Here is an 18968-nt window from a genome sequence, read left to right as displayed (position 1 = left end):
TCTAATGGCATAAGCAGCTAGATGGGAATTCCCCCCCAAGGACAGAAGAAGGCATTTTGGTTAATAAGGTAGTATGTAGTCAAAGCTGCATCACCCCAATATTGTTTGGGAACATTCATATGAAGGAGCATAGTATGAGCAACATCCACCAAATGGGGTTTTTTGTGGTCAGCTACCCCATTATGTTGGAGTGAAAACACAATAAGATGCATTAAACTTGGTCTTTATTTCATTGCAAAATTTTGGAACATAGGGAATATTTCGGATTTCTCCCATAAGAGATACACCTACTAAAATCATTAATAAAGGAATGACCAAAGACTATTGGACATGGGACAGGGTCCCCATACATCCGAATGAACAATTTCAAATAGACTTGTGCCTTTAGTTTTGCTCAAGGGGAGCGTAGTCTGGTGATTCTTACCCAATTGACACGAATCACACTCAAAATATAAATTGGAAGGAAAATCTGGAAACAACTGAATCAACTTTGCTGAAGAAGGATGTCCTAATTGTAGGTGATGCTGACCTATCGACAAGCCAACACTGAACTCGTATTTTTCCCACCATTGGGAGATCTAACTCTTTCCACTTGGCAAGCCATCTCGCCTATCCCGGCTTTTGAAAACCCCAACATTTATATAGAACCTCAATACCCGATTTCATCATCCACAACTGCCATCCTCACAACCCATACCGACGTGGCTTCCTCAGCAAATTCACCACCAGCCTTTCCCCCCGGAACCCAAGACCTCCACTGATCCTTGCCAACCAGGTCTCTGACCCGGAAGCTGAGACTCCACCACCCTCCCCTCACATACCAAACCATATATCTGACACCCAATCAAGCACCTCCTCCCCTCCTCGAATACAACCCCGTCCCAGGTCCAACAACTCATCCAGCAAATCCCCTGAAATTGCCACTTACCGGCGACGAGTCAGAGGTCAAACCAGAAACCTCATACAAGGAGAATCCAGCCAACTGCCTCTATTACAAAGTCCTATCGATCCTATCACTGGAAGTCTTAATCTTCCCCCACCAGATGGCGACTCATAGTGACTTGTGGTGGCATTCCAGTCGGAGAGACATAAATTGGATGACGAAACTTGGAACCAAATCATGTGTCTCTCTGATCTGATGGGAGTCATTTATCAGGGATCCTGGAATACTCGAGGAATTGGTTCTCCCCACAAGCGATGTATCATTTGTGACCTACTCTCACCTTGTAAAGCCTCCATCATCTTTATTTAAGAAACAAAGATTCAAACCATGTTTGACCAAATCTTACATGACCTCTAGTCATGTACCTCCCTTGCCTGGACAACCATCCTTGCGTCTGGCTACTCTGGTGGTCTTCTGGCCATGTGGAACACTGACCTGATTGAAGTCCTGCAAGAGCATATTGCATTATTCACTATTAGCCTTCTGATCAGTGACAAATGCTCTGGAAACACTTGGGAGTATTTCATGGTCCAACTCGGTACTGTGACTCTAATGATTTCTGGGATGAATTGGCTTCTCTTCATTCTCTTTGGAATATGGCTTGGCTCATCACGGGAGACTTCAATGCCATTCAATACTGCAATGACAAATCCCCTCCCAGCCTACGCATCACGACATCAATGCAAAAATTAGCTGACTTCCTGGGTGGATGTTAACTGGAGGGGATACAACTAACAGGAAAGAATTTTACTGGGTGACTTCACAATCCGGTGTTACCCAGATTGGATCATTTCTTCGCCAACAATGCTTGGCTTTCGCAATATCAGAAGACCACCGGTCGCATCCTAAATTGAGTATGCTTAGATTGGATCATTGGCCCATTCTCCTTGACACAAAGTTCGGGGAATGGGTAACCTAACCCTTCCGATTCAAGAGCTCTTGGCTTACCCATACCGATTTTGATGGTCTTATAAGCTCTTCCTGGTCCAACCTTACCATCCCAAATCCAACGGCTTGGAATTACCCGAAAAGTTAAAACTCCTGAAATCCAAATTCAAGGCCTGGGCCTCTTAGATTCATGCTGCTTCCAGGACAGAGTGCGCTGAAATTTTATTTGGCCTTTCTGAGCTAGACAACATTGAGGAGGGCCGTCCACTTTCAGTTGAGGAATTTCAAACCTGTTTCTTCCTTCAAAACTAGTATCAAGTTATCTCACTTCCAGAACAAACTCGCTGGAAACAATGTTCTAGATACCACTGGCTGAAAGAGGGCGATGGTAACACAAAGTTTTTTCATGCAATTGTGTTATCCCGATCTGATCTCATCCCTCTGCCTTGATGGGGTAGTGACCTCGGACAAGAGCCTTATTGCTAATGCTCTCCTTAGTTTTTTTGCAGGTCTTTATCAAGAAGAAATTCCTAGACGGGCCCAAATCCCTTGCCTCTAATTCCCCACTCTCCTTGGCCCCCTAGCATCTCTTCTAGAGCTTCCTTTCTTGGACCTGGAAATTGAGAAAGCCGCTCTGGGATCTGCTGTGGATCGGGCCCTGGGGCCTGATGGCTACAACATAGAGTTCTATATGCGCTGCTGGCCAACAATCGGACCTGATATCCTAGACATGGTTCAAGATTTTGACAAACATGGAATTACATTTGCCCCCCCGGTGCCTCATTCGTTGCTTTGGTTCCCAAATTTAGCTCCTTGGAGAGCCCTGCCGACTTCAGGCCTATTAGTCTTATTTCCAGCTCTTACAAAATCTTAGCTCATCTCTTGGCTCAAAGACTTAAGGTTGCCCTCCCCCTTGTTATTAATCCGGGACAATGCATTCATCAAGAACAGATCCATCTTAGACTCCACTATGGCGACATATGAAATCTTGGACCATTTCAAAATTTTTGGCAGATCGAGATTCATCCTCAAATTAAATTTAAAAAAAGCATTTGAACACGCCAATTGTAATTTATTGGACGAAACTCTTGGCAATATGGGCTTTGGCACTAAATGGAGGGTTGTGGATACAAAGTTGTGTTTCCTTTGCACATCTTTCTATGCTCCTAAATAAAACATCTATCAATTTCTTCAAAGGTTCCCGTGGACTTCGCCAGGGCGGCCCATTATCTCCGCTTCTTGTCAATATTGTTGCTGAACATTTATCTGCCTTGACTGTTGCTGCTAAGAGCAGTGGCTGGATCCAACCAATGTCTACACTTCCTGAATTTGACATTTTAATTCTACAATTCGTAGATGACACTATCCTCTTCGGTGAAGGCACTTTGGCAGAAGTTCAACGGTTCAAATCCCTTCTCTATCTCTTTGAAATCACATCAGGGCAGAAGGTCTTTTCGAGGAAGACCTCCATAATTGGTATCTACATTGAAGATAGTCTACTCCATCAAATGGCCTCCTTACTTGGTTGCAGAATAGGCTCGCTCCCCATTATCCATCTTGAATTGCCTCTCTTCAACTGCAAACCAAATATGCTCCTCTGGTCTCCGGTAATCGAACGGTTGGATGCCCGCCTTGTTACATGGAGGGGATGTCTCCTTTCTACGACTGGTAGAACCACTCTGTTGACATCAGGTATTATGGCCATCCCCAACTACTATCTATCATTCATGCAATGCCCCATTTCTGTCTGCAATCATATTTACACCATTAAACACCGCTTTCTTTGGTTTGGCACCAATGAAGGATTCAAATATCACCCAGTCTACTCGTTTGACGTTTGCCAACCTAAGCACCTGGGGGGCCTCGACATTCGTTCGACCAAGGAGATGAACTAGGCTCTTCTCCTAAAATGGTTATAGAACTTCAAGTTACGTCCAAACTGCATCTAGCGCCCAATGGTTGCTTCTAAAATGAAATGGCACGACCTGGGTCTGGTACGGGCTCAGAGGAAATACGTTAGATTAAAGACCTGGGTTCAGTAAATTACTTTTTGGGTATTGAAGTAGCTAGAACAAGGTAGGTCTGGTACAGACTCATAGGAAATATGTCATAGACATGCTACATGAGTATCGATTGTTGGGTGCTAAGCATGTTGAGACTCTGATGGGGGTTGAACATAACCTTCATGATGGATAGATTGATGAACTCCACGATAAGACATTGCATCATCGGTTAGTTGGAAAGCTCATATACGTTACTATGACTTGTCCTCTCACATCCTTTGCTACCAGTGTTGTTAGGTAGTCATAGAGTTCTCTCACAAGATTCACTTGGAAGCTGCCCAATGGATCTTGAGATATCTGAAAGTGGCACCCGAAAAATGACTTATTTTAAGCCTCATATTTGCATGAAGATAGAAGCCTTCTTGGATGTTGATTATGTCGAATCTAAGCTTGACCAGAAGTCTACCACAAGTTATTGTGTCTTTTTGGGAGGAAATCTGATAAGTTGGAGGAGCAAGAAACAAAATACTGTAGCTCGTTCTAGTGCCGAAGCTGAGTATAAAGCCATGACTCATATATTTAGTAAGCTGAAGTGGGTAAGATGTGTGGTAAGAGAATTAAACCTACAACTGGATGGACTTATGATCATGTATTGTGACAATCACGTTACTATATTCATTGCATGAAACCCAGTGTTCCACGAAAAGACTAAACATATCGAGGTAGATTGTCACATTTTTCAAGATGCTATGATGAAAAATGAGGTTGTGACTCCCTATGCGGCCTGTGATCAAATTGGAGATATGTTTACTAAAGCACTGGGTAGATGTGAATTCGGGATATTTTGCAGCAAGTTACACTTATAGATATATATGTTCTAACTTGAGGGGGAGTGTTAGAAAATCTTTTGAAGACCAATATTGTCATTTTGTACTCACCACAAAGTCCAGCAACTATGTTATCTTATTCCATGTGTTGAGTTTTGTCTCTAGTTCTATTTTCATGTAATTTGAACAAGTATGTAGAGAGATATAGGGGTTTAAGTTTTTTTAAGTGATAAGGGCTATTTCTGTAATTTATTCTAAGAACTCTTAAAACCAGAGCCTTTCCAGTGCTCTGAATTCTCCCATGTTTTCTCTTTTTCACTCTCACTTTCCAAAACACTAAAGTTTTCACTTTTACAGGATAATAAAATAGTTGAAGCTATGACCCTCAACCTTAATACTACCTCAAACAAGTATGAAGCCTCATGGGTTTGTGGTGGAAATGGTCATGGATGAGATTCTTCCACTCGAGGACATGGACTTGGTGATAGAGGTGATAGAAAAGGCATTCACTGTGGAAGAGCAATTATTTCTCATATAGGTGCTGGGAGAAGTTTGGGAAACTATCATGGGCTAATTCTACTTCGACTGAAAAGGAGACTATAACTTATGCTTGTCCACAAGAAGAAATTCAACAATTACTCTAGCGACTAGGTCAATTGATTAGATCCACCTTCTCTAATCCAAAGATCTTGATTCCTCAACCAATGCGAGTACCATCATGGCCATCACAGGTATGCAAACATTGAATGTGTTTCATTCTCCCTCTTAGATCATTAATTTAGGAACATCCATCCATACATGTGTCAAATATGCCAACATTATTTCAATCTGTCTCCTTCTCAATCTTATCGTACTGTTACACTTGGCAGATGGATCTACCTCCACAATTTAGGGGGAGGGCATTTGTTCATACTCTATTAGAAATTAGGGGTATTTTAGTCATTTTATAATTATGGTATATATGTAATAATGTGGCTAGAAGATCTCAAGTTGGTAGGGGCAGTTATTATGCAACTTTTCTGTTTGTTTAGAAACTGTTTTCTGCTAGTTATGTACTCGTCCACATGTAAGGGGCAAATTAGTTTTTTTGTAACATAAGTGGAATAATAAAAGGGATATGGGGATCAATTTTTCCCCATCATTTTGGCTCTTTCTCTCTCGAGCCTTTTCTCTCTACTCTCTTCCACTTCTCTTCTTCCCTTTTCAATCTCTTCTCTTTCTTCATTGCCTTACATGGTATCAGGGCATTTTGGTCTGGAAATCAAGATTTAAAGTAGACTTCTTTCCTGAAGCCTACAAGTTCTCCAGGATTGGGTTTCTCAACTAACTCTACTGATCGGACCTAAAGGTTTGTTTTTTATTTTCTTCAGTCAGGCCCTCAAAGCTAGGTTTGTATTCCCCTTTGTTTATCAATTTACGCACTTTCATAAAAAAAAAAACCTAAGCGTTAATGTGTACTACTATTGTTCCCAAACAGTTATTGTGAGATTATGTGATCCTTGAATGATCAAACTACTGTTTGGAGAAGTTACTGCCTGCGTCACCTCACCAAGGACACAAGTCCACTTGTACAGATTGAATTGGAGTTGTATTTTTTAGAGTTTGACCTCTTCAATTGGTCTGATTGTTATTCTATGAGGGTTTATGCTTATTAAAAGTAGGTTGTCTCAATCCTAAATGATTTTCACATATCTATAAGAACCTGCTTTGATATCTTGTGAAATTTAGTAGGAGAGAAAGTGTAGGAGAAATTAGGGTTTAGAGGCACTCTTGCCTATTTATAACTTAAACAATGGGAATTATATTTATGTCCCTTCTTCCCTTGAACCCTTGGAAACTACTTTCTACAGGAAACAATTTTCCTAGAAAATAAATAAATCTACATAAACTTTAAATTATAACTTCTAACACGTATCACTGAGTTGCCTTCTTCTGTGATAAAGGAGGGGGTAACCTGCTAGCATCTTGTTACAGGAATTTCCTTCTGTTGTGATTTCCTTTCAGCTGTTTTGGCATCTTTTGTTATTACCATCCACTCCTTTTTTTTCTTTCGAGAGCAGTGAGAACCAGAATGCATTAAGAGGGTTCTAAGAAGAGCAAATACAAAGCACAAGTGATAGATGGAAAAAACAATAAAAGAATAAACACTATTTCATCTTCTTTGCAGTAAAATTCTTGTTACACTCAAAGAAAAGGTGACAGGCTTTTTGTTCTTTCAATTGTCTTCCCTCTGATAATTATTTGCTGCTTGTTCTTCATCCAAGTCCCTCTTTGCCTAAAGAATTAGAGGCATCTAAATATCATTCCATTATTGAATTCATAGTATTCAACCTTCTATTTGAAGCATTAAAAGCTTTATAAACGTCTGAAGTTTCTTTTTATTGTTGCAGAAAACTGGGAGAAAGCATATCATATTTTTAGAGAGATGGAAATGAATGATATCCAACCAGATTCTATTGCATGCTCATCCCTTATGAGAGCTTTCAACAAAGGATCTCAGCATGTTAGGGTTCTCTCATTGGCTGACAGGATGAGAGAAAAAGACATTCCTTTCAATGAAGCTGCTTTATTTGAAATTATTTCAGCCTGCAGCATGTAAGTTTTACATGGTGTCCTTTCAGATTTCTATACAAGCATGCCTATAAAGATAAGTTACAGTGACTAATCTGTGCCATATGTTTCAGTTTTAATTTCTGAATTTTTTTCTTGGTTGAGTTTTGTCAAGAAATTTTATTATTTGTAAAAGGCATATTGGTAATTATATGGTTGGTAATTATGGTGTTAAAGGTACAGTTATTGTTAAGGAATAGTCCCACATGGACTAGTGAGATCAAAGATCTTGAATTTATTAGTTGAGAAAGAGGTTTCCTAAGATGACTAGTCATTTTGGGATAGGTCTTAGACCTAACTTTACATGGTATCAGAGCAAGTACTCATATGTAGGCCTCTACCCAAATTATCCATGTGTAAGAGCCCAGATGGCCTACTAGTGAGGGGGAGTGTTAAGGAATAGTCCCACATGGATTAGTGAGATCAAATATCTTGAGTTTATTAGTTGGGAAAGAGGTTTCCTAAGATGACTAGTCATTTTGGGATAGGCCTTAGACCTAACTTCACAGTTATAATTTTCCCTCTCTTGTATTTTAGAAACAAATTGACTTAGCAGTAGTTAGAATTGTAATGGTCGTTTTGTATTATAGTGTTAAAGGTTAGCTGTAATTGTCCCTTTCTATATTTTAGGCACAAACACTCATAGCAATAGTTTCATATGTTTAGTGGGTCGTTTTGTATTTATCATAAGGAGGTTTAGTTGTTATAAGTGTGAGAGGCATTCTTGTCATTGTAATAACTGTTGAGATGCAAACTTTGAGTAAAAAAACAAAAGCAAAAGAAAGAAGAAGAAACCAAGAAGAAGTGAGAGGTGAAGAAAAAGTTGCCGCAAAACTGGAGCAGCAGCAAGACAGGATGCTCAACCCCCAATTAGGGATGGCAACGGGGTGGGTTTTAAGAAACCCAACTCTGCCCTGCAAACCCTTGTCGTAACCCCATCCTTACTCCGCCTTGCAGCAGGATTTGTTTTACGCTAAAGAGCAAGAGTGAAGAAAATTACCCATTATAGGAAATGACAAAAATACCCCTCATCGTTTGGCTGGATTAGGTGTAACTCAATCTGGTTTAGTGCTGGGTTTCTTTCCCTGTTGATCTGGTTTGAGGTTGTTCGTTTTGTTTTTAAAGGGGTTTATGGGTATTGATGGCTTTATATTTTCTATTTTTTTTGTTTTTTGCTAGCGTTTTTTTTCAGCTATTCGGTTTTATGTATTTTGTATCTCCTTTCTCTAAATGAATTTGTCATAATTTAATTTTTTTTCTTTAAGTCAATCGTGTAATGAGGAACCTGATTCTTTCCTCTTTTCTGTGGTGTCTCCCTCATCTCAATCCGCTTCATCTACACTCAGTCCAGTTACAAGTTTGCTGTTGCAAGACTTTTTCCAGACAGGGATATACCCATCCTAGCCGTCTTAATCATGTATTCTGCAAGATTAATGTACTAATTAACAGAATCTTTCACTGCATGTCATCTTTTATTCCATGTTATTTTGAGGCATGTCAAGTTACTGCTTAGATATTTCCTAGCCTTAAAACTAATGCTTTGAATTTTTGAGTGAAGGTTACGTGATTGGAAAACAGCTCTGAGATTAATTGAAAAGAATGAGTCTTCAATTCCAATTTTTTCTGTTGGAGTTGTCAATCACCTGCTACATTTTCTCGGGAAAAGTGGGAAAATAGAGAGTATGATGAAGGTACTTTGTGTTTTTATGGTCATTGTTCGTGGCAAAATATATAAAATTGTGATATGTGATTCCTGATTTGCATTTTCAAGTTAATATCTGCTTAAGTATGTTGGTCCATAATACTTAAATTTACATGTCGAGCTATTTAATTGCACTTGTGGTTGCCTTTGTATGTATTGCTTTCAGCAATATATGCAATATCGCAATTGGGTACGTCTCCTGTTCAAGTAATCTTATCCATATGTATCCAGTATTGGCTGATTGGGTTGCTTAACATGCATACCTGGTCTTATCTCGGCCAGCCCAAAATCTGAGATGACTCATCAGAGATGAGTCAACTCTGTTGAGATCTTTGGGAACTTAGATCTTTTATATCCTCCTGGGGGTCCTTAAAATCTGAGATGACATACCGAAGATGTGAATCAACTCACTAAGCTGAGCAACCATGTCTAGTGCTGTTCTGACCTTTACAAAATTCTTATGGTGATGTAAGCCTACCATGATTTTCAGTATTATAATTAGGTAATATTTCCTTGATGCTTCAGGCATAACATTTCACTTTTTTTCTGCAGGTTTTCTTCAAGTTAGTAGCATCAGATGTTGAGATCAGCATTGGAACATACACAGTTTTGTTGAAGAACCTTTTGGCTTCTGGTAAATGGAGGAAGTATTTTGAGGTAATTTTTGAGCCAAATAGTTTTTTCAGTTTTTTAAAAGCATCTAGGCCTCTTAGGAACAAAATTCTCTTTTCCTAACAAATTTCCCTAAATTCTGATTCTTTGCAACAATTTCTTACCTATTATTATTATTATTATTTTTATGATAGGTAGTACTACTAGTGGTAATTTTTGTTTATTTGAAGTTAATTTGAAGTTTCTTAGATTTAGGATCCCATGATAAGGTATTCGATCGAGAGGGTGAGAGAGGAGAAAAAGAAGAAAAGACGAAGAAAAGGAGAGGAAGAAGGAAGAGAGGGACGACTAAGGAGATGGAGAGAGAGAGTTTGAGAGAGAAGAGGGGAGACTTAATTGATCTACCCCTTGCCTTGAGTTTCTATTTATAGTTGATGAAAGAAGTTTACAATGACTACATTGCCCTTAGGGCTACAAGCTCTCAAAAGGAAAAAACATAAATAGACATACATCATCTTCTCTAGTTACACCCTTGTGCCATCCTTATGAGAAGAACACTAATTTAAATCCTTTGCCATCTCTTTGACGTGGGGAAGGTATTTACCTTAGTGCCCCTTTGAGATGTCTTCCAACACTCCCCCTCAAGCCGGGGGACAGAAAATGTCGTAGATACCTAGCTTGTTGCATATAGTGGTCTGTATCTTGGATGTGACCTGCTTTGTGAGTATATTTTCCGCTTGTCCTTGAGATGAAACATGTTTGAGAGATATAATGCTAGTTTGAAATTTTTCTCGTATGAAAACTGGGCTTCCAAATCAGCTTATCAGTTGAGTGCTCCCGGATAATAGTATTGCTGAGTTTGGTGAGGAGAGAGCAAAAAGCCAACGATTCCTCATCATTTAATCCCCGGCGGAACGGGAGACTCCACGAGTGATCACTCCATGAATCAGCCATAGAGTAAGAGAGGTCGCTTGCCACCCTATGCAGCCCCAGGAGTCCTCTGAGAGGGATCGGGGGCCACACCATTCGTCCGACTAGAAGAGAAGAATCCTTCCATTGCCCGTGTGAAATGAGGTAGCATCTCTGAATACTGGAAGGAGCTTGACAACTAATTTCCATATGGGGGATAGGCGGCGAGCAGCTCCGCCCTCTCTCCACCAGGCACCCGAAAAACTGAAGGTAGAATTTTACCATATTTCTCCATAAACTGTTATGTTTGTTGTTGAAATTCCAAATCCATTTGAGCATAAGAGCTTTGTTCATTTCTCTTGTAGGCCGGATGCCCAATTCTCCCATATTATGAGGTATGCAAATATCCTTCCAACTAACCAGATGGTATCTGAAGGTATCTTCTGAACCTTTCCATAGAAATCGTCGATAAATGACATCAATTTTGGAGCAAACAGAGACCGAACAGTGCATGAATGATAACAGATAATTTGGCAGCCTTGCTAGACAAAACTTGAGGATAGTGAGACACCCCGTTGTTGATAAGAGTTTACCCCTCCAAGTGGCTAGCCTCTTTTCAAATTTCTCAATGAGGGGGGACCATAGTGACGCCGAAGGCCGAGAATCAAAAAGTGGGAGCCCAAGATATGTAGCTGGCATATGATACAGAGCATCCCAGGTAGTCCGCCATATCCCGAAGCCTAGCTGGATCAATGTGATAGCCAAGAAGAGTGGTTTTTCCCCAGTTTATGTTTTGACCGGAAGCCAATTCAAATAATCCCAGCACAACATGCAATTTTTTGATCTGATCCATAACACCAACCCTGAAGCAAATAGTATCATCTATAAACTGGAGAATCGGAACATCAAATGCTGTGTAATCAGTTGTGGGGAGGAGTCATCCCATGTTCTTGGATGAGTAGATCAAGGAGGGTAGATATTCTGCCACCACCTTGACCCCCGTGTCTGATTCCCCTGGTTCCCTTAAAATATCCACAAATTGTTCCGTTGAGAAGGACGGAGTAGCTTGCAGAGGAGATGCAACTTTTGATCCAAAAGCACGATTTTTCTCCGAATCCCATCTTCCCCAGGAGGGTGTCCAGAAACTTCTAGTTAACTCTGTCAAATGCCTTTTAGAAGTCAAGCTTGAGGATGAATGTGGGGAGCTTTTAGACCTTGAAAAGATGACTAAGTTCATGACATGCCATGGCTGAATCAAGAATGTTTCTTCCCTTAATAAAAGCACTTTGGCCATGGTGAATGACAATAGGGAGGATTGCCCTGAGTCGACTAGCAAGGAGGCGTGCAATCACCTTATATGCACTAGTAGTGAGACTGATCGACCGGAAGTCGGATGGGAGCTCTACCCCATCTCTTTTAGGGATGAGGCCGATGAAAGAGGATCCGATACTCCTATATCTGATGCTATACTGATAAAAGGAAAGGGCCATGCTGGAAATGTCTTCTCTGATGAAGGGCCAACAACGACAATAAAATTCCCCGTTGAATCCATTCGGGCCCGGAGCACGATCCAAAGGAAGACCAAGGGCTGCAATTTCAATTTCCCAACTAGAGAAGGGGAGCTCGATGAGACTAGCTGTAGCTGATGGAATAACCTGGAGGTTAACCATTTGGAAGAAGGGGCAGGATAGCTGGTGATCAGAGTATAAATCTGCAAAACAATTCACTAGTGAGTCGGAAATAATGTCTCGGTCTGAGGTGGCCTCACTGTTGACGCTGAGCATGGCAATGCGATTGGCCCTTCTTCGTGAAGAGGCGATTGCATGGAAGAATTTAGTATTAGCATCCTCATCGGAGAGCCATTTGAATCTTGCATGTTGCTACCAGTGCACTAACTTGCTGTGGGCGAAGGACTGCAATTGCCCTTGAAGGGCATACCTCTGAGAGACTTCTGGAGAAGATAGACCTCTGACTTCCTCCTCAGAGTCGAGAGCGGCTATCTGAGCAAGGGCATTGGTTCTCACAACCGAGGAAGAGGCCTTCTTTTCATAGGCCCAGGACCTCAACAGTGGTTTCAACATCTTGAGCTTGATTGGGAAGGTCCACCCGCTCGGGCCAACAACGGTCATATTCTCCCAAAATGATTGGAGAGATAGATTAAAAGAGGGGTCCGCCATCCAATTATTGTTGAATCTGAAAAGGGGGGGGGGGGGGGGCAACTGCCAAAATGGGTATCAACCATAATCGGCCAATGATTAGAGACGACTCGATTGAGCACTTTGCCGGAGTCGTTGCTGTAGAGTTGAAGCCAATCATTGCTGGCTAAGAATCGGTCCAGCTTTGAGTGGACCGGGGGCTGTCTGCCATTTGACTAAGTGAAGGTCTTCCCAGATAGGGTAATCTCATCCAGGTCCCAGTTGCCAATAAAATCAGCAAATAGCCTCATGGAGGTTGTGATTCTTCGGGACGGCGGGGATTTCTCGTGGCAGAAGCGAGTGACATTGAAGTCACCCACAAGCATCAAAGGAATAGGCCACATTTGACAAGTCCTCAATAGGTCCTCCCAAAATAGGTGGCGCTTATGGTGTCTGGTAGGGCCGTAGACACCAACTAGGCACCAAATGTTCCTTGAACCTTTGTCTCGCAGCTTGATGCCAAGGGAGTAAGAGCCACAACAACGATCAAGCACCTCAGTAGTACTGGTGTCCCACATCAGTAGGATATCGCCTGCCGATCCCACTGCATCCACTGAAGCCCAGCTGGGGCTTCTTTAGGTGCCACTACTCACGGATGTATCCAAGGGGTAGAGAAGCCACCTTGGTTTCTTGGAGAACAACAACATTTGCCTTGGTAGAGGCAAGGAGGTCCCGAATGGAGGCGCGACGACGCAAGGACCCAATTCCATGGACACTCCAGGAGAGAATAATCATTGATCATTATTCATCTTCTTTGACTTCTCATATGGGTGGTTATTTCTCGGGCTCTGTGAAGACGGTACTCATCATCTTGGCAAGTTCCACTATCTAGGCCCAGGTTTCTGGATCGTATTTGTGTTGTTCTGACTGGAGAGCTGCCACAAACACTTGAGCTCGTTCACCTGGCTCTGGAATGATGAAATCTCCCGTCTCTGGGTTGCAGGGGTATCGAGTGGTGGCACTGGGTCCTCCCTGTAGAGGTTGTCTCTGTTGACCTCTAGCTCGGTGCTGGTAGGTTACAACGGGAGGGGGAGAATTGTTTTGCCTGTGGGCATGAGTAGCGCGTCGGAGAGGTAATTTTTAGGTGGGGATTCCAATATCCGGGGGGAAGTTTGTGGAGTGTGGGGGTTATGGGGACGATTTATAGGAGGGTTTGTGAGGGTTTCAATGGGGGGGGGGGGGGGGGGGGATGCAGGGAGGTTAACGAGTACAGTTCCCATGCCAGCTATAAAGCTGCCTGGGGGATCACATCTGTTGGGAGGGAACAGAGTCGAGAGGTGCACTTCCTAGCACATTGACTGGTTGTGTGATTTCCCGAGGTTTGATTGTGTTTTCGGGGACCACATTTCTAAAATCATCCATCACAACGATGCTAATATGGATCTAGTATCACGCTTTATCCACCATAACGCATCTGAAATATTGCCCTTCACATGGGTGAAGAGGATTGATCAGGATCCGGGCCTCATCCAGACAGTGCTAGTGCTCTGTGAGTGGGTCCAAAGCAATGATAGAGCCAAGCTCAGATACGACTCTCGAAAAGACCGCGTTCTGCCATAGCTCGGCAGGAAGCCCTATAACTATGACCCATTGGCCGTATTGGTTGGAGGGTGCTGAGGGTAGCCACTCTGAGACCCGATGATGCCAAAGTTGGTGTGGGGTATGATGGCAAGAGCCGCAGAAGACTCCTGCTGGGTTCCAAAATGAACAAGCCAAGTTTGGGGACTGAGATAGGCGATTCTGGGAGTGTAAGGGAGGTGAAGTTCGTCAATCAGCTAGTGAAGAATATTGGATTTGATGACGTCGGGGGATGTTTGGACGAGAATGGAACGAGTCAAAATTCTGCGTCTGTCATGGAGAAGGTTTGGTGGGATTTGGATGATTTCGGGTGTTTCTGTGGGAGCAGGGGAGACTGAGGTATGGTTTTGGGGTAAATCAGGAACTTTCGGGGAGGACGGGCTGCTGTTAGGAGCAGGAGGGGATGTTGGGGGTGGGGGCGGTGGTGTTTTGGTGACGCTGGGTTGATGGGAGGAGAGGTGGAAATCTTACTCTGGCATCACCGGGCGGATTGGCACTTCTGCTGTGTCTAGCGCCGGGGAGGCTCTGGAGTGCAGTGGCTAGCTCATTCCAGCCAAAACCCGAGTTTGTGGCCTCGGATATGAATAATCTGGCTAAAATGGAGGTTCCTCTTCTGTGGGTGACCCGACATTCCCGACGACCATGGAAGGTAGTCACCGAGAAGAGGAAAATCGAGTCCCGTGACCAGAGTTCACGGGATTTCTCAGTTTCCGTGGTAGCTCTCTGGAACTGAAGCCAGAAGTTGTGGATTGCTTCTACTGCAACGTAGATGAATGGAAGTTTTAATCCGTTGGCTGAGGAGATATGGATCACCAGACCTGATTTTCGGACGATTCTCTCTACAGTAACTCTGCATTTTCCGTAGCTGAAGCGGAAAAGACTATTTCGATTCTTCCGGCGAGAGACCGTCATCCAGCGAACTTCGTATTCCTCCGTCGGAGCCTCAAAAAGCTCGTCGGAGCGGTGGCAGAACGGATCCGACCGTCTATGGGTTTTTCTCCCCATCGTGGAGAGACATTTCCTCCATTTCTTCTCGTCGCAGCATCGTTGAGTCTTCTACCGGCGACGGAAAGGCTCGCGGTAGCCTTGCCTGAGTGGCGGTGGTCATCGTCCCACGGAAAGGCTCGCGGTAGCCTTGCCTAAGTGGTGGTGGTCATCGGCCGTAGGGACGATGACCGTTGAGGGAGCTCTCTCTCTCATTTGGGGGTTTTGGCGCACTTTAACAGTTTCGAAATAAAAGGCGCACAATACGATCACTAATGACGCACGTTAACGGCGCATGTTAAGCGAAAAAATCGCCTAAATTGCTCCTCTCGTGCGCTCACTCTCTCTCGTTTGAAATGTGATTTTATTAAGAGAACAAAAGGAGGATGATGAGGACATTGAGGCTGCACGGAATACTCATGAACCAATTCAAGTTCCAGTTGGTCCAGTGACGAGGGCATGAGCTAAAAGATTTAAAGAAAGGCTGAATAACTTAATCCGGAAAGTTCTACAACAAGAAGAGAGTGTGGTCACTATGGAGGGTGATCAAAGGCTGGTTTTACTCATCAAAGTTTATCCGGAAGAGAGCCCAACAGCCATACACGTGCATTGTGCAAGGGCATCTGGTTAGAAGATTTCGTGGGACCAACAAGGATAGCCACGAGTTGGCAACTTATCCTAGAAGGGCATGTGGTTAGAAGATTTTGTGGGACCCACAAGGATATCCACGAGTTGGCAACTTATCCTAGAGATTACGTTGGAATTATATTAGACTTCTATTTATGCCAAGTTACCTTAAGCTTTCCTTTAATTGAATGTAATTAGGGGAAGGAATTTAATTCTACATGGATTCTATCACGTCCCCCACTATAAATAGAGGACTGGTACACGGATTAGGGGTCTTTGATTTTATTCATATTGAGAGTTATTCTTCTTTAGTTATTGAAGAAACTTTTCGAACTTATCAGAGTTTTTCCTTGTGGCGTTCAAACGACTTATCAAACGGATTTTCCATCCCCGTTTGTGGCGTCTTCACCATACCAAGGTTCTTGCTTTGCTAAGCAACAGGTTGCAGTTTCCATCAAACTTGAAAGGACGATTTCCAGATTTGATATCGGGTTTCATCACGGGTTGACATGGTTCGTTTCAGTTGGTATCAGAGCTTTGGTTCATTAGTTTTGCCTATCCTTTTTGTTTTTTTTTTCCTATCTATTTTTTTTCTTCCTTGTCAAAGTCGTGTGTTTTTAGGTCTAGGTAATTCGGCCATAAAAAAAAAAAAATTTTTTTGGCCAGATTGTTGCTTTTCGTCATTCTTGATTGAGTCTTGATTTCTATCCTTTTCTCGGTATTAGTGTTTGAGTCCACTATGTTTACGAACCCTAGAAACGTGAATTTAGGGTTCTAGTGTTTCAAAAAAAAAAAGGTGTCCGAATTCTCCTTGGTCTTGTTCCTTGATATTCGTTACTGTGACATCAATGAAAAGAAAAAAAGACGCCAACGGAAAAAAAAAAAGAAAGGAAGAAAAAACGAAGAGGATCCGAAAAAAAAAATAAGTGCAAAAAACGCTCTTAAAATTTTTGTTCTAATCTTGTTTCTCATGTTCTAGAATCCCTTTTGCCAAAATCCCACGCTTGAGTGTCAAAAATCATCACAATCCAGGGATAGAAATTTGATTCGTTTGGTTTGTTTTCGTTTTGATTTGCTGCTGGAATCCTTCTTATTATTGTTTGATTAGTTTTAAAAAAACTCAAAGAAGAATAAGAGTGGATTGGTGAGGGAGTGTTGTGAGGTTCCTTTTTCTTTGCATATTTTTTTTTGTGTCTGGCCTTGTTTGCAGAGTTCAAAATCATGTCGTATAATCAAGAGAAAGACACAAACGAAGAGAGCCCATCCCCCGTTGTTCCGAATCTACAAATGCAAGCATTATTGGGGGAGATGATACGGATGATGAGGGCAGAGTTGGAGGATAGACATGGGAGTTTGGATATGGTAGAAGAGGGGACACAACGGGGGCAGTCTCTATTTGTTCCAAACACCTCAAGGAGGAACAGGTTGCACTGCAGGGAAGTTGAGGATATGGGCAAATTTGAAGGTGACAATTTAGAGGAGTTTGATAGGATGTCAGTGGGGCAGGCATAGGAGATATGGCCGGGATAGAGAAGCTAGGAACCGGGCAGATAACAACTTGGGAAGTATCAAGCTGAAAATTCCTGTGTTTCAAGGAAAAAGTGATCCTGAAGCCTACCTCGAGTGGGAAAAAAAGATGGAGTTGGTCTTCGATTGTCACAATTACTCCAAATTAAAGAAGGTAAAACTTGCTGCAATTGAATTTACTGATTATGCTATTATTTGGTGGGACCAATTGTGCATCAATAGGAGACGGAATGGAGAACGTCCTATTGAAAATTGGGATGAGATGAAGAGGGTCATAAGAGTGACGATGCTTCTCATGTTGCAGATTTTTTCTTTAGGGAGATTGCCAGGTTTCATGGTATGCCTAGGACAATCGTGCCAGATTGGGATGCTAAGTTCTTGAGTTACTTTTGGAAGACATGGGGAAAACTAAGAACAAAACTTTTGTTTTCTACTACTTGTCATCCTCAAACCGATGGTCAAACAAAAGTAGTTAATAGGACTTTATCCACTTTGTTGAGGATTGTCATTGGTAAGAACATTAAGACTTGGGAGGATTGTTTACCACATGTTGATTTTGCTTATAATCGTACCATTCATTCTGCTACTAAGTGCTCACCGTTTGAAATTGTTTATGGTTTTTAATCCTTTAACTCCTTTAGATTTATCACCTTTACCTGTTTCTGAGCATGAGAACTTAGATGGTAAGAAGAAGGCAGAATTTGTGAAGCAACTCCATGAGAGGGTTCGGGTCAACATAGAGAGGAGAACCGAACAATACCTCAAGCAAGCTAACAAGGGACGTCACAAGCCAGTTTTTGAGGCCAGTGATTGGGGGTGGTTACATATAAGGAAAGAAAGATTTCCAGCACAAAGATGTTCTAAGTTGCTGCCCCAAGGAGACAGACCATTTCAAGTGCTAGAATGGATCAATGACAATGCCTACAGACTTGACTTACCTGGCGAGTACAATGTTAGTGCTACATTCAATGTTATTGATTTAAGTCCTTTTGATGTAGGTGACGATTTGAGGACAAATCCTTCTCAAGAAGAGGGGAATGATGAGGACATCAAGGCTGCACGGTATACTCATGAACCAATTCAAGTTTCAGTTGGTCCAGTGACGAGGGCACGGGCTAAAAGATTTAAAGAAATGTTGAATGACTTTGTCCGGAGAGTTCTACAACAAGAAGAGAGTGTGGTCACTACTGAGGGTGATCAAAGGCTGGTTTTACTCATCAAAGTTGATCCGGAAGAGAGCCCAACAGCCATACACGTGCATTGAGCAAGGGCATGTGGTTAGAAGATTTCGTGGGACCCACAAGGATAGCCACGAGTTGGCAACTTATCCTAGAAGGGCATGTGGTTAGAAGATTTCGTGGGACCCACAAGGATATCCACGAGTTGGCAACTTATCCTAGAGATCACGTCGGAATTATATTAGACTTCTATTTACGCCAAGTTACATTAAGCTTTCCTTTAATTGAATGTAACTAGGGGAATGAATTTAATTCTACATGGATTCTACCATGTCCTCCACTATAAATAGAGGACTGGTACACGGATTAGGGGTCTTTGATTTTA

The 18968-nt window shown here is 42.2% G+C and overlaps 1 protein-coding gene across 3 annotated transcripts in view; it reads left to right on the top strand.

Annotated features, from left to right (window-relative positions):
• Positions 1-18968, top strand: part of LOC137955710 (pentatricopeptide repeat-containing protein At2g41720) — a 53079-nt gene that overhangs the window by 22928 nt on the left and 11183 nt on the right. For all 3 annotated transcript variants that reach the window (XR_011113177.1, XR_011113176.1, XM_068802791.1), the window contains exons 6-8: positions 7052-7256; positions 8830-8962; positions 9526-9630. Coding sequence is in view for 1 of the 3 variants with exons in the window: in XM_068802791.1 (XP_068658892.1) it covers positions 7052-7256; positions 8830-8962; positions 9526-9630 (443 nt within the window). In the remaining 2 variants the exon portion in view is untranslated. The remainder of the gene's footprint in view (positions 1-7051; positions 7257-8829; positions 8963-9525; positions 9631-18968) is intronic.

Source organism: Aristolochia californica, unplaced genomic scaffold (assembly GCF_029961685.1).
Source record: "Aristolochia californica isolate CCGP_79_NKW_82.1479 unplaced genomic scaffold, dmAriCali1.0.hap1 SCAF_2, whole genome shotgun sequence".
Classification (NCBI taxonomy): Eukaryota; Viridiplantae; Streptophyta; class Magnoliopsida; order Piperales; family Aristolochiaceae; genus Aristolochia; species Aristolochia californica.
The sequence above is the reverse complement of the archived record's forward strand: the minus strand, read 5'-3'. Positions and strand labels throughout refer to the sequence as shown.